This window comes from Macaca thibetana, chromosome 2, assembly GCF_024542745.1.
Source record: "Macaca thibetana thibetana isolate TM-01 chromosome 2, ASM2454274v1, whole genome shotgun sequence".
Classification (NCBI taxonomy): domain Eukaryota; kingdom Metazoa; phylum Chordata; class Mammalia; order Primates; family Cercopithecidae; genus Macaca; species Macaca thibetana.
In genome coordinates this window covers 103,269,240-103,291,137 of record NC_065579.1, presented here as the reverse complement: position 1 = coordinate 103,291,137, position 21,898 = coordinate 103,269,240, and the positions used below count along the sequence as shown (strand labels likewise).

General features: G+C 49.6%; 2 protein-coding genes and 1 long non-coding RNA gene across 9 annotated transcripts in view; 1 reads left to right on the top strand and 2 right to left on the bottom strand.

Annotated features, from left to right (window-relative positions):
* P4HTM (prolyl 4-hydroxylase, transmembrane) overlaps positions 1–4,516 on the bottom strand; it is a 19,716-nt gene extending 15,200 nt beyond the window's left edge. Inside the window, exons 1-3 of the mRNA XM_050780861.1 lie at positions 4,513–4,516; positions 3,182–3,524; positions 2,878–2,959 (exon numbers count right to left, since the gene is read on the bottom strand). Coding sequence (XP_050636818.1) covers positions 2,878–2,959; positions 3,182–3,508 — 409 coding nt within the window. The 5' untranslated portion in view covers positions 3,509–3,524; positions 4,513–4,516. The remainder of the gene's footprint in view (positions 1–2,877; positions 2,960–3,181; positions 3,525–4,512) is intronic.
* Positions 3,562–21,898, top strand: LOC126948770 (uncharacterized). Of its 3 annotated transcripts, none has more exons than XR_007723517.1 (3): positions 3,575–4,155; positions 8,112–8,306; positions 21,159–21,898. It is a non-coding gene; the product is annotated as an uncharacterized LOC126948770 (long non-coding RNA). The 3 variants fall into 3 exon arrangements; XR_007723516.1 differs by lacking the exon at positions 21,159–21,898 and adding an exon at positions 9,508–11,828 and having other exon boundaries at positions 3,576–4,155; XR_007723515.1 differs by lacking the exons at positions 8,112–8,306; positions 21,159–21,898 and adding an exon at positions 9,508–11,828 and having other exon boundaries at positions 3,562–4,155.
* The window catches only part of ARIH2 (ariadne RBR E3 ubiquitin protein ligase 2), a 69,498-nt gene continuing 57,295 nt past the window's right edge, over positions 9,696–21,898 (bottom strand). For 3 of the 5 annotated variants that reach the window (XM_050780868.1, XM_050780870.1, XM_050780871.1), the window contains 7 exons: positions 21,350–21,400; positions 21,238–21,259; positions 15,977–16,128; positions 15,119–15,262; positions 13,848–13,937; positions 12,287–12,370; positions 9,696–12,064 (listed from right to left, as the gene is read on the bottom strand). In XM_050780868.1, the coding sequence (XP_050636825.1) occupies positions 11,993–12,064; positions 12,287–12,370; positions 13,848–13,937; positions 15,119–15,262; positions 15,977–16,128; positions 21,238–21,259; positions 21,350–21,400 (615 nt within the window). In that variant the 3' untranslated portion in view covers positions 9,696–11,992. The remainder of the gene's footprint in view (positions 12,065–12,286; positions 12,371–13,847; positions 13,938–15,118; positions 15,263–15,976; positions 16,129–21,237; positions 21,260–21,349; positions 21,401–21,898) is intronic. The other 2 variants (XM_050780869.1, XM_050780872.1) reach the window with 1 other exon arrangement.

Genomic DNA, 21,898 nt, shown 5'->3' with positions numbered 1-21,898 from the left:
ACAGTGGCATGATCTTGGCTCACTGCAACCTCCACCTCCCGGGTTCAAGTGATTCTCCTGCCTCAGCCTCCCAAGTAGCTGGGATTACAGGCATCTGACACCATGCCCAGCTAATTTTTGTATTTTTAGTCGAGACGGGGTTTCACCATGTTGGTCAGGCTGGTTTTGAACTCCTGACCTCAAGTGATCCACCCGCCTCAGCCTCCCAAAGTGCTGGGATTACAAGCATGAACCACCAAGCCGGGCTCATTCTCTGCTTTACAGGACAAGCTGCTTATTAGGGAGACTTTGGCTTCATGGCTCACTTAACCTAACATGAATATGAATTAGATATATACAGATCCCAGGAGGGCTACTGAGAGAAAACACTGCCTCCTCAGATGTGTCTGTTCATAGTAGTGTAGTAGTAATGGGGTGAGTATTAGTCCCTTTCCTGGACCCCTCTTTCCTGATAGTTATCTCATACTTCCCACAAGTCTTTGCTCAAATTTTTTTTTTTTTGAGATGGAGTTTCATTCTTGTTACCCAGGCTGGAGTGCAATGGCACAATCTTGGCTCACCACAACCTCTGCCTCCCAGGTCCAAGCAATTCTCCTGCCTCAGCCTCCCAAGTAGTTGGGATTACAGGCATGTGCCACCACTCCCTGCTAATTTTGTATTTTTAGTAGATGGAATTCCTGCATATTAGTCAGGCTGGTCTCGAACTCCTGACCTCAGGTGATCCACCCGCCTCGGCCTCCCAAAGTGCTGGGATTACAGGAGTGAGCCACCGAGCCCGGCCTTGCTCAAATATTTTTCTCAGGCAGGTCCACCTTGGCTACCTTATTAAGGGTTCCAGCCAGGCACGGTGGTTCTAACCTGTAATCCCAGCACTTTGGGAGGCCAAGGAGGGCAGATCACCTGAGGTCAGGAGATGGAGACCATCCTGGCTAACATGGTGAAAGCCCATCTCTACTAAAAATGCAAAAAATTAGCCGGACATGGTGGCACATGCCTGTAATCCCAGCTACTTGGGAGGCTGAGGCAGGAGAATCGCTTGAACCCGGGAGGCGGAGGTTGCAGTGAGCTGAGATCATACCATTGCACTCCAGCCTGGACAACAAGAGAGAAACTCTGTCTAAAAAAAAAAAAAAGAGTTCCAATCCCAGCTGAACTTCTGCCTTACTGTCTGCTATTTTCTTTTTGTCTTTTTTTTTTTTTTTGAGACGGGGTCTCTCTCTGTTGCCTAGGCTGGAGTGCAGTGGCGCAATGTTGACTCACTGCAACCTCTGCCTCCTGGGTTCAAGTAATTCTCATGCGTCAGCCTCCCGAACAGCTGGGATACAGGTGTCCGTCACGACACCCGGCTAATTTTTGTATTTTTAGTAGAGATGAGGTTTCACCATGTTGGTCAGGCTGGCCTTGAATTCCTGACCTGAAGTGATCCGCCTGCCTCAGCCTCCCAAAGTGCTGGGATTATAGGCATGAGTCACCGCGCCCAGCCCTGTCAGGTATTTTATGTTGGCAAAAAAGAAAAAAGAAAAAAAATGTGCCTTACTTGTTTGCAATCACGTATCACCATCTGAAACACCAATGTATATATTTTTTTGTCTGTTTCCTCTTCATTTGAATGTCAGCTTCAGGGTTTTGTTTCATTGTTTATATTTAGTTCAATGCTGTGTTCCCAGCACCTAAAATAGTGCCTGGCACAGATTTCAACTTTATTCAATAGTAACAGTAATAACAACCACCACCTTTGGATGCCCCTCCCACAACAGGACTGACAGCATAATCTATTTCCCTATAAACAGCATGCATATAACATCCTTCTGACAGGTCTAGGCATAATCCCCAACCAGGACTCTCTGCTTGGAGGTAATGACATGTGCTCAAATGTTCTACTTTGGCCCCAGCTCCTAACCCATTCCATCCCCCCGCAGGCAGGAATGGCCCTGGGTTTGCAAATATGTTTGTCACAGAGGCCAGGTACCCAGGGCTGGGCTGTACAAACACCCTGGACAAGGTCCATGGGACTAGGGGTCCCCATCTTGTTGACACTGGTGGCCTTTGAAGGACTCTGGGGTCTTCACAGCTCTCACTGTGGCTTTGCTGCTCAGGCCTTAGAGGCAGGCTATGTGGGTTCTAATCCTAGCTTCACCACTAAAGTAACCGTGTCAGCCTGGCCAAGCCACAGCAGCTCTCTGTGCCTAACTTTCTCCCCCACTGGTCTGAGGGTAGGATCTACACCCACATCACAGAGGGGTTGCAGGAATTAAATGAAATAATCATACGAAGGCAAGCACATAACGAGCTCAGAAACAATGAGCTATGTTGTGGCTCCAAGTGAAGTCACCCTAGAAGGCTTTGCCCATGATGGCTGAACAAAGACTTCACGGTAAGAAGAATCTCAGAGCGCTGGCAGCAAAAGCTGAGCCTCTGACTGGTGCTCCGGTGGAGGAGGCTGGCGGGGGGCACCAGTTTATCTACATTTGGACAGCCTGCTTCTCATCAGACCACAAGGCCCACTTGGGCAGTGGGATTTTCCCCAGAGGTCCTGAGGTCGGCAGAAAGCTGGTTATCAGTCTCCCACCTTCCCCCTAGTTCTAGAAGGTGACAATTAATGGTGGCACGGAAGACAGCTGCAATGAAATGTTTAGACACCAGCCTCAGGCTCACTCTGCCAGCCCCGTGATGGAATAATGGACTGCAGGAAGTAGGGATAAGAGGGAGTGTTACCCTATTGCGAGGACGGGGAAGGTCCTTCACTTTGGTAATCCTCTGGAAGGGCTGCTTTGAAGCAGCCATTTTCAAAATAGAGGTCACGTGGTCACAATGAGCCTCAAGGTGGCCACCAAACCGCAGACCCTGGCCCTTCCCAGGAGTATCTGGCGGACTTACCGAAGAGCAGCGGCTTGAGGCTGAGGGTTCGGATGAAGTGATCCCTGTCGGTGACCAGCTGGACCTTACGTTCGTGCCCCACCTAAGGGAAAGGCGCACAGCGGGCAGCTGGGTCGCCAGACCAAGCTGCCCAAGAAGGGCCAAGTCACCCCGGCCCGGAGCGCGACAGCAGACGCGTGAGTGGGAGCGCGCGGGACCGACGCAGAGCAGCGCCGGGGGCAGTGTGGGGACCCGGGTTGAGTGCCGGTCCTCTCGGGCTCAGCCGTGCAGGGCCTGGAGCGCGGCGGGGCAGGGAGGTCCTCACCTTGATGCCCTCCAGCCGGGTGAGGGGACCTAAGGTGGGCTCGGGCCCAGGGCCCTGGGCGCGGTGCTGGGGCCCGGGATCGCTGCTTTCGTCGCCATTGCTGTAGTGCACGAAGAGCAGCAGCGCCAGCACGTTACCCAGGTACAGATGCACGAACACCATCAGCACCAGGAAGTAGGCGCGCGAGCAGATGCCACGGGGCTTGCACAGCGGCCGCACTGGTGCGTCCTCGCCGTCGCCCAGCCCAGCCGCCGCCTGCGCCTTGCAGTGGTCTGGCGGCGCCCACTGCGGCCTCGAGGCCTCCCCTGTCACCGCCGCCGCCGCCATGGCACCCAGGTCGCGCGCGCCTCAAGGGGAGGGGCCGCGGGGTGCCCGCGCTGCGCAGTCGCCCGGACAACGGCCGCCAGGCCCGCGAGTGCCGCGGTAACTAGGAGACGGTGCCTGGGGGTGCCGAGCCCGCCTGGAGTCGCTTGTGTCCGCGCGGTGCTCGGCCTCCCTGCGCCTTGAGCTTCTCTTTCCAAGCTGGGTTGTTGTCGGGCAGAGCTGTACACTCCCCAAGTCAGAAGCCAAGGCCCCAAGTGTAGACGCAGACAAGAGCGGCACCATTAAGGCATACACTACTGGGAGCTTCTTGGTGCCTGCGTGAAGACGCCCTCTTGCCTCCGGGAACAGTATCGTCTGCATCTTCTGACTCCAGGAGCGGGGCTGGGGAGCGCAGGGCGGAGGAGGCAGCACTGGGATGACTCAACAGTGCGGCATTTGGGGGCGCCACGGAGGCCGGTACTGCGTAAGCGGCGATAGGGTAGGACCCACAGTCTCCTTGCAAGCGTTCTTGGAGCTCGGTTTGGCGGTCGGTCCGGATCTCCCGGGGAGTCCTGCCGGAGTGAGGCAGGCCTTAGGAAGAAGCTGCCTGATATGCAGGGTTGCATAGGCAGTCAGAGAGTGCATCCTGGAGGAGCCCTGGCATCAGGAAGGTGAGCCCCCCATGGCAACCCGCAGGAATGAGCCAGTGCTCAGGTGTATGAAACACTCCTTGCATCAAAGCTGGCACGTGTGAAGAGGCGGGAAGGGACTCTTCCACAACCGAGACACCATTACCTCAGAGAAAAATTAAACAGATTATCACCAAAAACGGGGTGGGGGGAAGACATACCTACCAGTGGTCAAGTGCCAAGGAATCCCTGCTCTTCGAGAGCTGGTTATCCTCAGGAAGAGATTACTACACGCCCTCAGGGCAGAAGCTGACCCCACTCCCTGAGGTGGACTTGGAGGCAAGAGCAACACTTTTAAGGCAGGTCACACTGGTGGTTTCTCCCTACCCTGGTAAGACGCCCCTACCTCTTCTCCCATCTCCTCTCCCTTCCCCACAGCAAAGCATAGTCTGCATTTTCTAGTCCCCTCAAGTCAAGGCAGGCCAGGGGCTCCAAGGGCAGGCCCACTTCTTTCTTCCAAGATTTTTTGTGTGTGTGTGTGACGGAGTCTCACTCTGTCGTCCAGGCTGGAGTGCAGTGGCGCGATCTTGGCTCACTGCAACCTCTGCCTCCCGGGTTCAAGCGATTCTCCTGCCTCAGCCTACCGAATAGCTGAGACTACAGGCATGCGCCACCATGGCGGGCCAATTTTTTTTTTTTGTATTTTTATTATTTTTTTATTTTAATTTTTTTTGTTTTTGTTTTTTTGAAATGGAATCTTGCTGTGTCGCCCAGGCTGGAGTGCAGTGGCACAATCTCAGCTCACTGCAAGCTTCGCCTCCCAGGTTTACGCCATTCTCCAGCCTCAGCCTCCCAAGTAGCTGGGACTACAGGCACCCGCCACCACACCTGGCTAATTTTTTTTGTATTTTTAGTAGAGACAGGGTTTCACCATGTCAGCCAGGATGGTCTCAATCTCCTGACCCGTGATCTGTCTGCCTTGGCCTCCCAAAGTGCTGGGATTACAGGCATGAGCCACCATGCCCGGCTTTTTTTGTATTTTTAGTAGAGACACGGTTTCACCATGTTGGCCAGGCTGGTCTCCAACTGCTGACCTCAAGTGACCCGCCCACCTCGGCCTCCCAAACTGCTGGGATTACAGGCGTGAGCCACACCACCCAGCCTTTTTCCCAAGACTTTACACAGAGTGGCTGTTTTCACGATTCAAGCACATGTGGGCATCCACTAATCCAGCCACCCTCAGGGACCACTTTGGTCAATCTCCTTAGGATAGGATAGATGAACACTGCTTCACAAAAGGAGAGTTTCTGTTTCCAGACAGAAAGGGAACAGGCAGCAATGGGAGGTCTTGTGGCTTAGCCAAGGCTGGGGTGCTAACTACACACACCAGCAGCCCAGTATTTCACTTCAGATGGAGTGGGAACTTACAGCTCTGAAGGCAACCAGGGAGGCCTGGACTTCTGCAGAGGCAGAGGCCAAGGCAGTGATGACCTGCCCCTCCCCACTAAAATGAATTCTAAAATAAATGTAATTGCTGCTAAAGAAATGTTTCTGATTCAAATAGATGAAAATTCTATTACCAATTTAAGACTGTTCAAATTCCCTGCAGCTTATCATTAATCCACCCTAGTTAGGCCAAAAGTCTCTCAATTTCTGAGTAGTAGTACGATAGAAACAAGTCAGATTTTCTAAAATCATATGAATCACTTAAATTCTTTTTTTTTCTTTTTTTGAGACGGAGTCTCACTCTTTTGCCCAGACTGGAGTACAGTGGTGCAATCTCAGTTCATTGCAACCTCCACCTCCCTGGTTCAAGCGATTCTCCTGCCTCAGCCTCCCAAGTAGCTGGGATTACAGGTGCTGTACCACAACGTCTGGCTTTTTTTCTTTTGAGATGGAGTCTTGCTCTGTTGCCCAGGCTGGAGTGCAGTGGCACAATCTCGGCTCACTACAACCTCTGCCTCCCAGGTTCAAGCAATTCTCCTGCCTCAGCCTCCCAAGTAGCTGGGACTACAGGTGCCCACCACAATGCCCAGCTAATTTTTGCATTTTTAGTAGAGACAGGGTTTCACTATGTTGGCCAGGCTGGTCTCAAACTCATGACCTCAGGTGTTCCACCCACCTCAGCCTCACAAAGTGCTGGGCTTACAGGCATAAGCCACCGCATCCAGCCCAAATCTCCTAAATTCTTAAATATAATAAATACCAACCAACAGAACCACAATTTTACCAAGGATCTCATGGTTTTCACATACCTTTTTTGGAATGAAATTGAGACTATTTCCCTCTAGCCTTTTTTCCTCCCCGAGACAGAGTCTTGCTCTGTCGCCCAGGCAGGAGTGCAGTGGCTCGATCTCGGCTCACTGCCACCTCCGCGCCTCCTGGGTTCAAGCAATTCTCCTGCCTCAGCCTCCCAAGTAGCTGGGATTACAGGTGCGTGCCACCACGTCCGGCTAATTTTTTTTTTTTTTTTTTTTTTGAGACGGAGTCTCGCTCTGTCGCCCAGGCTGGAGTGCAGTGGCCGGATCTCAGCTCACTGCAAGCTCCGCCTCCCAGGTCTACGCCATTCTCCTGCCTCAGCCTCCCCAGTAGCTGGGACTACAGGCGCCCGCCACCTCGCCCAGCTAGTTTTTTGTATTTTTTTAGTAGAGACGGGGTTTCACCGTGTTAGCCAGGCTAGTCTCGATCTCCTGACCTTGTGATCCGCCCGTCTCGGCCTCCCAAAGTGCTGGGATTACAGGCTTGAGCCACTGCACCCGGCCACGCCCGGCTAATTTTTATATTTTTAGTAGAGATGAGGTTTTACCGTGTTGGCCAGGTTGGTCTCAAACTCCTGACCTTGTGATCCGCCCACCTCAGCCTCCCAAAGTGCTGGATTACAGGCATGACTCACCACACCCGGCCCCTCTAGCCTTTTAAAAACTAGAATTTGATCACCATAAAATCTGTACTTTGCTTAACCTATTTTCCTGAACTCCATTCTTACACCTATTACCTGAGTTAGGCCTATCACTAAGCAAAGGTACTGATAGCTCATTGCCAGAAAACAGAAAGCAAGCAGGTTGCAGGGCTGCTCCACCTGCTGTCAGCTGTGGGAATTTCACAACCACATCAGAAACCAGAATTTCTGTCTTTTAAAAGCCTGGTCCTTTGATGCCATGGCAGTACACACTACCAAATCCAGGCCTTCTATTTATCTGTGTTCTTTTTTCTTTTTCTTTTTGAGACAGAGTCTCGCTCTGTCACCCAGGCTGGAGTGCAGTGGCCCAATCTCGGCTCACTGCAAGCTCCGCCTCCCAGGTTCACGCTTCTCCTGCCTCAGCCTCCCGAGTAGCTGGGACTACAGGCGCCTGCCACTACGCCCAGCTAATTTTTTTTTTTTTTTTTTTTTTTTTTTTTTTTTGTAGTAGAGATGGGGTTTCACTGTGTTAGCCAGGATGGTCTTGATCTCCTGACCTTGTGATCCGCCTGCCTCGGTCTCCCAAAGTGCTGGGATTACACTCGTGAGCCACCATGCCCGGCCTTTTTTTTTTTTGAGATGGAGTCTCGCTCTGTTGTGCCCAGGCTGGAGTGCAGTGGTGCAATCTCAGCTCACTGCAACCTCTGCCTCCTGGGTTCAAGCTATTCCCCTGCCTCAGCCTCTAGAGTAGCTGAGATTACAGGCACCCACCACCATGTCTGGCTTTTTTTGTTTATTTTAATAGAGACGGGGTTTCACCATGTTGGTCAGGCTGGTCTCGAACTCCTGACCACAGGTGATCCGCCCCCCTCGACCTCCCAAAGTGCTGGGATTACAGACGTGAGCCACCGTGCCCGGATTGTTTTTAAGACAGTGTCTTGCTCTGTCACCGAGACTGGAGTGCAGTGGTGTGATCATGGCTTACTGCAGCACCTATCCCCCAGGTCCAAGCAATCCTCCTAGCTCAGCCTCCCAAGTAGCTGGGATTACAGGTGTGCAGCACCACACCCAGCTGATTTTTATTTATTTATTTTCGTAGGAAGAGGTCTCCCTATGTCATCCAGGCTGGTCATGAACTCCTGGAGCTCAAGCAATTCTCCAGTCTCAGCCTCCTGAAGTGTTGGGATTATAGGCATGAGCAACCACGCGAGTCCCCTAGCTCTCATTTTAAGTGGCTGTGTAATGTGGATGATGACAGCACCTACCTCAAGCGGCTGCTGTGAGGACTAAATGGGTATGTTCTCAGTTAATGTTAATGTGATTGTCTTGTGAGGTCTCACTTCTATCCCTTTCTATCCCGCCCCAAGCAGAGCCCATTATACAGGAGATGCTCAGATGCTTATTGTTTGGACCCCTGTGGGCTACATGGAAAATCCCTCCTCTTGACTTCACTAGAAGGTGCTATCTTGTCTCTTTTTAGGATTGCCAAGGCTATGGTACCAAGGCCATAGTACCCTGGACCCAGTCGTCTGCAGGAGTGGCCCTGAGCATGGGTGGTCCTTCGCTCCTGGCCTAGCTGCTCCAGTACAAACATTCACTAGTGGACTGGGCGCAGTGGCTTATGCCTGTAATCCCAGCACTTTGGGAGGCCAAGCCAGGAAGACAGCTTGAACTCAGGAGTTTGAGACCAGTCTGGGCAACATGGCAAGACCCTGTCTCTACAAAAAAATATAAAAATTAGGGGAGCAAGGTGGCACACACTAGTCCCAGCTACTCGGAGGGCTGAAGCAGAATGATGTTTGAGCCCAGGAGTGGAGGCTGCAGTGAGCAGAAATCATGCCACTATACTACAGTCTGGGCAATAGAGCGAGACTGTCTCAAAACAAAAAACATTCACTAGTGATCAATTCCTTCTGTGTCCCCCATGGACCGGAAGCTCCTGGAAGGTAGAGCACATGAATCACTTGCATACCACTGTATGCCCAGGTGCCAAGCATAGGGCTTGGCACACCTGAAGTCCACAGGAAGAGCTGCGGAGTTCAGACTGGCCATGTATGAGGTCTGTTCTAGCCACAGGTGCCCTGTGCTTGTTGCCCACAGCTATGGAGCCTCCACTCTACCCCTGAGCTACTTACCACTGACACTATTGCCACTTCTGACACCACGAATGTGGACCCCTTAATCCAAACCCCATTTCCTGTCCTTCACCCTTGAGATTAGACTCTACACTTGTTTCTGCCCCAAGTTGTCTCTTCACAACCCTTAGGGCTCCCGTGAAGCTAGAGTTCGCCCTGCCATACTCCACAGCCCTACATTCTCATGTCTACTTTGGAGGGGCCCAGAGGTCTTAGAATGGGGGGGGGGGTTGGGACATTTATATCAGTACCCTACCACAACCCTGGGATCTGTTTGTGATGGGGAATGATTCAGCCTGTACAACCCAGGGAAGGAGAGGAGAGCTGAAAACTGCCAGGATTTTCTACTTCATTCCACAGGGATCACAGGTGCCCTCTCCCCCAACAGCCAGAAAGGGAAAACAGAGCCGAATTTGGCCACTGGGGCCTCCCCAGCCCTCTGGAAGAAGGGGCTGACTGATAGGAAGGCACTCCTCTGGTGTTCACTGGCCAGACCCCTGTGGGCTCAGAAGACTACCTAGACCCCATGAAGAAACACTCTGGACACATTTTTATAATCAGAAACTTACAGTTTATTGTGAATAAACCACTCAACTTTGAGCAGATGACACTGCCTCAATTAACTTTTTCTTTGAAGAAAAACAAAGAGATATGGTAAATTCATGAAAATACTGTGTCCTTTCTCTTCTACCCTATGTAGGGCAGAAAAATTCTGCCTGACCTTTCCCATCTTCCTGATGATGTTGACAAACAACAGACACTGGGGGCACAGGAGGGGGCTCTACACAGGCCAAGAGCTACAGGCTACAGTCTGAGCACAGAAAACCCTGCAGCTCCAGCATCCAGGGCCACAGCTAGACACAAGTGCAGAATCTGGCAGCCCTGCAGCCCAGACAATGCCCAGGGTGTGATTTAGGGTGCAGAGCTGCAACTCAGATCCCGTGCCATGGCAGTATCACAGGAAGGACTTGATGGAGAGGTAAAGGCTCCAGACGCCAGGATATTTATTCCTTGTGCCAATACAGCATTCACACCTGACCTCCAGGTCCTGCAGCAGGTACTCTCCTCGTTCAGTTAGCGCCCCACTGTTCCATTCTGGGTTCATCCGCTATACTCCTAATTTGTTCTCCCAATCCACCCCACAGTCTCTCCCTTGCTGGGGACAACACAGGAAGAGACAAAACCTGAGGAAGGAGAAAGGGAACCTGCAACCAGCCATGGATCTCATGATTCCATGAGTCACAGCTATCCTGTGTCTTTAAGAATGACTGTTTTATAGCTTACATGGTACCTGGGAAATTGCTGACTTGCAGGTGAAATATATGAATACCAAATAATTTCTATCATAATATTCACAGATCTCTGTATATCAGCTCTCCCTGGAGGTCAAGCAGGTGTGGGAAAGTATAGACTGCTCTACCTGCCCTAGAGTGGAAGCATTGAACAAAGCCACAAAAACCCCAGAGATCACAGATCTAACTTTTCAATGGCCCACAGGACCAGGTTCAGGACAGGCAGGACACCAGGCAAACCACTTGTTCCCTTGCACTTCACTGTGCGAAAACTGGTCTGTTCCTCTGGCCAGACCCTTCTTAGTACAGGATCTGAGACCACAAACCAAGGAGTCCCATGGCCTTGGACTCCCAGACCCTAGGATGGTATCCCTCTGACAGCTGGAACCAGGCAAGGGGGAACACACCTCAGCCTCAGAGCAGCCTCTGGACACGCTCCAGGTAACACGAAAATAACCTGTGAAAACGTGGTCCCCGTACCAGAAAGGCCAGTGCCCTAGGGAAGGCTATCCTGAATTCTGACCCTGATGTTTGCCAAAGGAGAGTGCAGCAAGACAGTGTCAAGTTTGGCCAAATGTGACCCTGCTCAGAGCTATACCACTTGAATACTGGCACAAAAGAAAGGACCAAGGTAAAGCAAATTTATTTGAGAGGAACAATTCCCTTCAAAAGTAGATCCCTATCTTTAGGAGACAAAAGGAAACGCTGTGATGAACCTATGCCCCCTAGTTTGGGGGGCCACAGGCCCACCCCCATTCTGCTGTGGGCTCTAGCCTCAGTAGCCAGATCCAGGTAAACCTCAGTTTCAAGAATAAAGGTGAGCCACAGACATGCAGCACCACCAGAGACAACAACACCCTGTGGTAAGAAGACCATGTTCTGAACTGTCTCCGTACCGCCATGGTAAGGCAGGAGGCATGCTGTGACTCCTTGTGCTCCGTGCCCACTGCACAGGCCAGTTTAATTCCCTGCCATCTGCCACCCATGCTCTTCCTTTAGGACTCCAACTCTGGCCAAACAAATGTGAATCTGGAAAGCAGAGGCCCAAGGCCCTCTTGCAGTACAGACATTTTCAGGTGGGTAGGCAGCATATGTTACATTCTAAGTAAAAGAGCTAGAGGGTAAAACACTCCAACGCCAATTTATTTTCAAAAAGGGCTCTGTGTTATCCTATAGTTTGCCTTTGTGTTTTTTTTTTTTTTTTTTTTTTTTTTTTGGTATAATTGTACAACCTTTGAAAGTTACATAAGTTGTAATGATCTAATACTATTAATAGCCATTCAGAAAACACGTTCCCTCCCTCCCAACAACCATCCAGGGGGAAATAAAAGTCCTGAAAAGAGGCCAGTTCAACATGGCCTCTACCCTGGTAGAAACAAAAAGTGAAAAGAGAAGAAAACAGAAATCAACTAAGAGGTGTTGCCAGTGTCTCTCAGGAGTGGGGCCCTGGCTGTCGCCTGGGGTCATGAAAGGCAGAGCCTGCAGCATGCAGTATGGCAGCCGGGAGACCTTGTGGCCACATCTTCCTCACCCCGGCACATCCACATCCCAACTTAGGTGTCATGGAAATCTTTCAGCAGGGTTCTCCTCCGCTGCTCCGCTATATGCATCTGGTTCTCCAAGTCCTGCATCAGAGAAACAAGGTGTATGCTTGCATGGCCCAGGCCTGGGAGCAAGGAGTAGCCAAAGCCACAAACACCCTCCAGGACCTCCAAGGAGTAAAAAACACTGCCATTCCCATTCTTAGCAGCAGCTTCCAATGCACAAGCCAACAACCCTGTCACCTATTACCAGGTCAGTCCTCCTTTACCTGCAATATAGAATCCAAGAGGACAGTAGGCACTTACCCCTCTGTCATAGCTGTCTGCACGCTCCACTTTCCATGAGAGGTTTTCGATCTCAGCCTCCAGCTGAGCCTGCTGGTATTCAAACTGCATAGGCAGAGCAGGAGGGTCAAAAGGTGAGTGGGCTATGGCTGGGGCAGGGCCTGTACACAGGGTGGGCACATGCAGCACCTCAGGCTCAAGAACTACAGACAATCCTGATACTGTCCTCAGAAAGCAGTGTTATTCCCTGTGCCCAGAGCCAGAATCCAAACAAAAGGCTATCCAAACAGCAAGGCCACACTCACTCACCCTCCACCCCTAAAAGACCCTCCACACTCCCAAAGGAAGGGGAAGAATTTAAGTCACTAAAGAGAACACTCCCAACATGAAAGGGAATGGATGCTGTAAAAAATAAGTCAAACGAATATACTCAGACACTATCACTTCATTTTTTTCCAGTCCTTCTGCAAATCAAGAGCCTTAAAAATACTCAAACTTACTTAGTAATTATACATCTAAGAAGATACAGCTTTATGCACAAAAATGTTCCTCAATGTACTATTTATAGTAGCGAAACAAAGAATAAATGTCCCAAGTGATGGTACAATCATGATGACACATTTATGCAACCATTAACAAAATGGTATTTACCAGGCGGGTAAATCATAACAGCTATAACAATAAACTTTATAACAATAAAATGTTTTTTATATATAACCTTGATTATATATACACAATATTAATTTTAAAAGGCTGGAAAATGCTGACAGTGGTAATTTCTTTCCGGACAATGTAAATGCTTTTCTGTTTTCCAGCATTTAAACAAAAATGTGAATTACTAGTTTATTAACATTTATTGGGCCGGGCGCGGTGGCTCATGCCTGTAATCCCAGCACTTTGGGAGGCCGAGACGGGCGGATTACGAGGTCAGGAGATAGAGACCATCCTGGCTAACACGGTGAAACCCCGCCTCTACTAAAAATTACAAAAAACTAGCCGGGCAAGGTGGCGGGCGCCTGTAGTCCCAGCTACTCGGGAGGCTGAGGCAGGAGAATAGCGTAAACCCGGGAGGCAGAGCTTGCAGTGAGCTGAGATCCGGCCACTGCACTCCAGCCTGGGCGACAGAGCGAGACTCCATCTCAAAAAAAAAAAAAAAAAAAAAAAAAAAAAATTTATCGTTACTGGTAGTAACAATAAATTCATATTCAAATTCAACTCTAAGATGAAGAATTAAACAAGGTATAAAACAGTCAAATATATCTTAAGGACATGCATGCTAAATATCCCTCCCAAGCATGGGCACTAGTGGCCTCCCACTGGCCACAGACCTTTTTAGCCAATCGCCCTTTAAATATAGTTGTTCAGAGGATTAGGTGCATGTGTCTTACATTACACAAAATAACAGCACCTGAGATATATTTTGGAGGTGCCCAGAGTAGAAGTGGAATTTTGCAATTAGAGTTTTGTTTTAACTTTGCCCTCCCAATGACCAGGGTCTGGTCCTCACTCTCCTGCAAAGTGCTGGTAGAGAAGGGCACCTTTGAGGCTAACAGGACAGAGTAGAAAAATTGCTTTGCCTTACCAGCTTCTTCCTGGGTCCGGACTCCATGTAATATGCATATGGGTAGGTGTACTGCAGGGTGTATCGACACTGCAACAGGAGAGAAGGGACCTGTGTCTGTGATTCTAAGCTACCTGCATCTCAGGTGGCTCTTACAATTCCTACCCTCCACATGCAAATGAGCTTAGCTCTATAGGTATGGGCCTGAAAGAAATTATACCAAGCCAAATAGAGATGAATTGTGAAAAGATATGGGGAAAAAACAAACAAACAACAATGGTCACAGAACACCCAGTTTCTTTTACAAAGTGATTACCAGCAGCTGCCTCAATAGCTTTTCCCTCTTGAGTAGGACATCAGAGTCAATACATCTATCTCAATGCTTAGCCAAAGACAACCTTTTTTTTTTTTTTTGAAACAAGGTTTCATTCTGATGCCTAGGCTGGAGTGCAGTGGTGCGATTCCCACTCACTGCAAACTCTGCCTCCCAGACTCAAGCGATCCTCCCACATCAGCCTTCCGAGTAGCCAGGACTACAGGTGTGCATCACCACACCAGGCGAATTTTTGTATTTTTTTGTAGAGACGGGGTTTTCTCATGTTGCCCAGGCTGGTCTCAAACTCCTGGGCTCAAGCAATCCATCTGCTTTGGCCTTCCAAAGTGCTGGGATCATAGGCGTGAGACACTGCACCCTGCCCAATCTTTTTTTTTTTTTTTTTCTTGAGACAGAGTCTTGCTTTATCACCCAGACTGGAGTGCAATGATCTCAGCTCACTGCAGCCTCCAACTCCTAGGTTCAAGCAATTCTCGTGCCTCCCAAGTAGCTGGAACTACAGGCATGTGCCCCCATGCCCAGCTAACTTTTGTATTTTTAGTAGAGACGGGGTTTCACCATGTTGGCCAGGCTGGACTCAAACTCCTGACCTCAAGTGATCCGCCCACCTCGGCTTCCCAAAGTGCTGGGATTACAGGGGTGAGCCACTACGCCCAGCACTTCAGACAATCTTTTATTTTCCTTTGAGTGATGCATACACAGGACAAAAGGAGAAGAAAAGTGCTCTAGTTTTCCCTACAGGCAGAGGCAGTGCAACACTCTTATAAATCCCCTGGACATCCAGCAGAGGACTGGGTCCTTGATGGGCACAGCACATGAAGATGTGGATCCACAAGCAGAAGCATGAAAGGCTGCACAGGGTGCTAAAATACTCTCTTTCAACAGGGTTTCCCACTTTCAGAGGTTGTGACAGAGCCAGGCACTGGATCAGGGATAGGATGAGTGAAGTGGTAGATACCTTGGCCAAGAGCTTGGCAGCATTCTGTAGGTATTGCCAGTCGATCCATGTCCCCAGATTGTTCATGACCCTCTCCTGAATCTTCTCGTGAATCCGCTGGTATGTCTGTGCCTCAAGCTGCAAGCTTTTGTTGTGGTTTTCCCACTACAGGGCACAGAAGGGGAAAACCACACGAGTCCCACGAAGGTGCAGAGGTCTACACAAGAGTTCAGGATAGACACCTTGCTGGCAGGACATGGCCATAGACTCCTGTAACTTATTCCCCAAAGTGCAAGAGCAGGTCTTCTTCAGTCCATCTTTCTAACCTGTCCAGAACAGCCGTATGCCTACCAGATCACTCTACCCTTCTGGGTCAATGGGACTCCAGCCCTGACGACTATGCAAAGCTAGGCCCCTGATGGTCTACTGTGATTAGAGACCATTATGCATGGTGCTCTTTGGGCTTCTGAAGGGCTCCCTGGGAGAAACTGCTTTCCAAATTTGACTACTAAGATGATACTATGGGAACAGATTGTGAGGACAGAAAGAAAAAAATAAATAAAAATTAAAAACGTTGAAAAAAGAAAAAAAAAAAAGATGGCACTAGATGGAAAAGACTGTCTGATGGCCCCTCATTGTCCTTCAATCCATCATTCAACCAAGGTCAGTACCAGGTCCTTCCTTGTTGGCTGGAGATATACCCTGTAGAGCTTGAAAGGCACATCTACAGAGCTAGCACCCAGGGATACCGCAGGAGCTCCATTCACTGACTTCTATGTGCACAGGCTGGCTCTGTCTACCAGTCCCCTGGGAATCCCACCAGCAGGCCAAGTGGAAGAAGCCTACCCTGTAGGGGAAGGTACAGGAGAGGACACCTACCCTCTCAAAGTAGAATAAGTACTTCTTGAGGGCTTCCCTCGCCTGGGCTTGTTGGCTCTGGTTCACAATGTCAGGATTCTCCTTGTAACGACTACACTCATAGTATTCACTGCCATGAGTCTTCCAATCTCCTAGACACATCCAGCAGAAGTCTGTGCAGAACAGAGGAAGAGTCATTTACATCTACAAGACAACTCCACTTTCCTCTATAGGCAGAGGAGAGAGACAGTCAGACCCTGCTCCCAAAGGGGTCACCTGAACAGAACTTCCCAAGGGGGCCTCTTTCCTGAAGGAATGGGCACCTCTCATCCCTGTCACATCCTACTGTCCTTGTAGTCTGTACTTGCTGATAGGAACAAAAGCCTATGGATAATTTCTATTCCATGAGCACATGTGCCATGTGTTTTATTAATCTAATACAGGCAGATGCTGACTGTACAGACTACTGGTCTGCTATGTCAATGCCACTATGAGAAGCAGGAACTTGTCCAACTGAGGCCCATCTGACTGTCTAAATGCACATCATCAGTACAAACTGACCTCCCTACTGCTTCCTACCCTCACACTTGTCCTAGAAAGATTTTTGTATATGAAGCTAAGAATAAAGGCTTTTCCCCTTTTTCTTCTATTTTAAAGAACACATTTCTTATTTTTCTTTTGAGACAAACTCTCACTCTGTCACCCAGGCTGGAGTGCAGTGGCACGATCTCGGCTTACTGCAACCTCTGCATTCCAGGTTCAAGCGATTCACTTGCCTCAGCCTCCCGAGTAGCTGGGACGACAGGTGCCCGACAACATGCTGGCTAATTTTTGTACTTTTAGTAGAGATGGGGCTTCACCATGTTGGCTAGGCTGGTCTCGAACCCCCAATGTTCAGTGATCTGCCCATCTCTGCCTCTCAAAGTGCTGGGATTACAGGCATGAGCCACTGTGCGTGACAAATAACACATTTCTATAAAACCTAGAGCTATCCAATGGTTCATAATCAGAACTATGATTCTGCTTTCGTGGTAGCTCACACCTGTAATCCCAGTACTCTGGGAGGCCAAGGCAGGTGGATCACCTGAGGTCAGGAATTTGAGAACAGCCTGGCCAACATGGTGAAACCCCCATCTCTATTAAAAAAAAATACATACATATATACACACACACACACACACACACACACACACAAATTAGCCAGGTGTGGTGGCATGTGCCAGTAGCTACTTGGGAGGCTGAAGCACGAGAACTGGTTAAACCTGCAGGGCAGAGATTGTGAGCTGAGATTGCACCACTGCACTCCAGCCTGGGTGACAGAGCAAGACCTTGTCTCAAAAAAAAAAAAATGCTTTTTTTTCCTATATGTTTAAAGAATTATTGTTAGATGCTCAAAGAATTATTGCAGTCGAATGGAGAGAAGCCAACCATAGTTCTGTTGGATGAACAATGGCCTGTTGATATTCTGCATTCCATGAGCACATGGGCTATGTGCCTTGTTATATCTTTGTCAAGCCTGCTATGAGAAGCAAAACTTGTCTAAGTGAGGTCCTCCTGGTTGTCTAGAACACACATTGTGTGTTCTAATAATACCTTATTCAATTTTATATCTGGCCTATTCTGCCTTTTCCAGAGACCCTGACAGGGTAATTCCTGTTTCTCAGGATTCAATCTCCTGGGATAACTTGGCTTACTGACTTACCAAAAAATGAGGCTCTTGAATAATTTTAGGGAAGCCAAAGCAAAACCCGGAGACCCAGAGGTTGTTCCACTTCTCTCCTGGGAGCCTTCACCTAATAGTGGCAACACTGCCCTCTCCTTAATTAGCTAGGTGTGCTTGCTACCATTTTAAACAATACAGGCCGGGCGTGGTGGCTCACGCCTGTAATCCAAGCACTTTCGGAGGCCAAGGCGGGCTAATCACGAGGTCAGAGTTCAAGACCAGCCTGGCCAACATGGTGAAACCACGTCTCTAACAAAAATACAAAAAATTAGCTGGGTATAGTGGCGGGTGCCTATAATCTCAGCTACTTGGGAGGCTGAGGCAGGAGAATTGCTTGAACCCAGGAGGCAGAGGTTGCAGTGGGCCGAGATTGCACCATTGCACTCTACCCCCGGAGACAGAGTGAGACTCCATCAAAAATTAGCTGGGTGTGGTGGCATGTGACTGCAATTCCAGCTACTCCAGAGGCCCAGCAGGATAATTGCTTGAACCTCGGAGGTGGAGGTTGCAGTGAGCCGAGATCGCGCCACTGCACTCAGCCCTGGGTGACAGAGTGAGACTCCGTCTCGAAAAAAACAAACAAACAAACAAACAAAAAAACCACCACATTCCTTAGGGTTGCCCATATAGGTGATATAAATATACAGCAAAGAAAGAGATGGCAGTTTTTTTTTGAGATGGAGTCTCGCTCTATCACCCAGGCTGGAGTTCAGTGGCACAATCTCGGTTCACTATGACTTCTACCTCCTGGATTCAAGTGATTCTTGTGAGATGGCAGTTAACCCTGGGTGTCAAGCGATATGGACATCCATGGGGCTTCTCAGGCACTAAATGTGGTGGGTGCTGGGGTGTTTGTCATTATTCTTTAAACTCTATGTGTCTTTTGCATTGTTCTAAGTGTATGATACACTTCTCTCTCTGATATATACAAAGAAAAAGAGAGGGAAAGAGTGTGGCCCCGCTGGGTGCGCTGGCTCAAGCCTGTAATCCCAGCACTTTGGGAGGCCGAGGCGGGTGGATCACAAGGTCAGGAGATCGAGACCATCCTGGCTAACATGGTGAAACCCCGTCTCTACTAAAAATACAAAAAGAAATTAGCTGGGCGTGGTGGCGGGCGCCTGTAGTCCCAACTACTCCAGAGGTTGAGGCGGGAGAATGGCGTGAACCCAGGAGGCGGAGCTTGCAGTGAGCTGAGATCGCGCCACTGCACTCCAGCCTGGATGACAGAGCTTCTCTGTCTCAAAAAAAAAAGGGGGGGGGGCGTGGCCCCATGGAAGAAATATGCCACTAGCCATGGCCTATCTTTTTTTTTTTTTTTTTTTTTTTTTTGAGACGGAGTCTCGCTCTGTCACCCAGGCTGGAGTGCAGTGGCCGGATCTCAGCTCACTGCAAGCTCCGCCTCCCGGGTTCACACCATTCTCCTGCCTCAGCCTCCCGAGTAGCTGGGACTACAGGCGCCTGCCACCTCGCCCGGCTAAGTTTTTGTATTTTTAGTAGAGACGGGGTTTCACTGTGTTAGCCAGGATGGTCTCGATCTCCTGACCTCGTGATCTGCCCATCTCGGCCTCCCAAAGTGCTGGGATTACAGGCTTGAGCCACCGTGCCCGGCCGCCATGGCCTATCTTCATTCGGCACTGCAGAGTCAATGTTACTGTCTAAGTCCCTGCCATGACCACTCTGATTAAAAGGGCTCCTGGGGCCGGGCACGGTGGCTCACACCTGTAATCCCAGCACTTTGGGAGGTCAAGGCAGGCAGACTGCCTGAGGTCAGAAGTTCGAGACCAGCCTGGACAACATGGTGAAACCCCGTCTATACTAAGAACACAAAAATTATCCAGGTGTGGTGGTGGGCGCCTGTAATTGCAGCTACTGGGGAGGCTGAGGTGGAACTGCTCGAACCCAGGAGGCAGATGTTGCAGTGAGCCAAGATTGCGCCATTGCATTCCAGCCTGAGTGACGAGCAAAACTCCATCTTTGGGGGAAAAAAAAAAGGCCAGGCACGGTGGTTCACGCCTATAATCCCAGCACATTGAGAGGCCGAGGCAGGCGGATCCCCTGAGGTCAAGAGTTTTTTTTGTTTGTTTTTTTTTTTTTTTTTTTTTGAGACGGAGTCTCACTTTGTCGCACAGGCTGGAGTGCAGTGGCGTGATCTCGGCTCACTGTAAGCTCCGCCTCCCGGGTTCATGCCATTCTCCTCCCTCAGCCTCCCGAGTAGCTGGGACTACATACAAGCGCCTGCCACCACGCTCGGCTAATTTTTTGTATTTTTAGTAGAGACAGGGTTTCACTGTGTTAGCCAGGATGGTCTCGATCTCCTGACCTCGTGATCCGCCTGTCTCGGCCTCCCAAAGTGCTGGGATTACAGGCGTGAGCCACTGCGCCCAGCCGAGGTCAAGAGTTTGACACCAGCCTGGCTAACATGGTGAAACCCCGTCTCTACTAAAAATACAAAAAAGTAGCCAGGTGTGGTGGTGAGTCCCTGTAATCCCAGCTACTCAGGAGGCTGTGGTGGTAGAATTGCTTAAACCCAGGAGGTAGAGGTTGCAGTGAGCCAAGATCATGCCACTGCACTCCAGCCTGGGCGACAGAGTGAGACACTGTCTCAAAAAATAAAGAAAAGAGGGTTCCTGGAAATAGCATTTGCACAGGCCCTTACAAAGCAAAACTCTCGGTCAGGCGCAGTGGCTCACTCCTGTAGTCCCAGCACTTTGGGAGGCCAAGGTAGGCAGATCACCTGAGGTCAGGAGTTTGAGACGAGCCTGGCCAACATGGCAAAACTCCGTCTCTACTAAAAATACAGAAATTAGCCAGGCGCAGTGGTAGATGCCTGTAATCCCAGCTACTCGAAAGGCTGAGGCAGGAGAACTGCTTGAAACCAGGAGATGGAGGTTACAGTGAGCTGAGATTGCATCACTAAACTTCATGGGTGACAGAGTGAGATTCCTTCACACACAGAAAAGAAACTCTCAGACTCTCAGGGGCTCCTGATGAGCATCAAAGCAGCTGTGTAGGAGAGACCCACTTGGACATATTTTCTACTTGAAGGGATTCTGTTTCTTCAGCTGACCTGGCCGGGTGGCATACAAAACCAATGGGTTCTAGCTATGTAAATTATTCCTGATCGATGAAGGAGGTCTGAAAGGTTAAATCAAAACCCCCACTATTGTAAAACAGCAAGGGAAAACCATTATTTTACTACTTCTGGTAAAAGTATCTACAAGGTAGCACAGATAAGCCCCAAGCTACTTACCTGCCTTGGCAAAAAAGTGAAAGTAACACCCTGAAATCATCTTCTTGGATAACTGAGGATCATAAGGATTATCCCAAACTTGACGTCTGACTATATGTGTTAGCAAGATAGCAGTGGGATTGTAAGAGGGACCAAAAAATAGAAAATAAAAAAAAAAAAAGCTACTTTATGCCAGTTACTGTGACTGTTAAGTGACTGAGGCTCTTCTATGTTTTGTCATTTTATGGCAGAAGTACTCACTTAAATAGTAACGGAGACCCAACCACAAGAAAGTGCCACTGGGCCTTACACACCAAGCTTGGAACTCACCGTGTTTACACTTGGAGCATTGCTGTCAGAGGGAAACAGAAGAGAACACATTAAGGGCACACTGACCAAAGGTTCCATGTCACACATACAAAGTGCAGAGGCTTCTGCTCACCATGTGATTGCAGCCTCCATTCTTCTCAATGCAGATGTTGCACTTGGGACACTGAGGAGACAGAAGGGTGCCATTAGGCTCACATACCACCAGGTTGGTTTTAAGACAAATTACACAAAGCTCCTGGCACCTGTGCCCAGTTGCTCATCATGCGAGCACTTCTGGGGAGGAGCATCTCACTTAAATGTGGCAGGTCACTGAGGCTGGAACAGTAATTCAAGGAAATGACGTCAGCATATTTGGCCTTGAAACGCTTCAAGCACCAGCTGAACCCCACTAAGTCTTCCACCATCTGCCCCTGCCACGAAGCTGCTCAGATTAAGCACAGGTTGAATCAGCAGAAAACCTGCCTTCTTGAGAGGACTGGCAAAGAAGCACAGGAGCTGCCACAATGGATTCAGTCATGGTCAGCTTGCCTGAACTTCTGCTTCGAGAAGAGGGTAAGGAAACCACATCTAAAGCTCCTCTCTACCATTTGAGAGATGCCAGCAACCTGAAGCAGCAATGCAGAGACCAGTCTGATGCTGTGATCTCCCACTGCTATGAAGT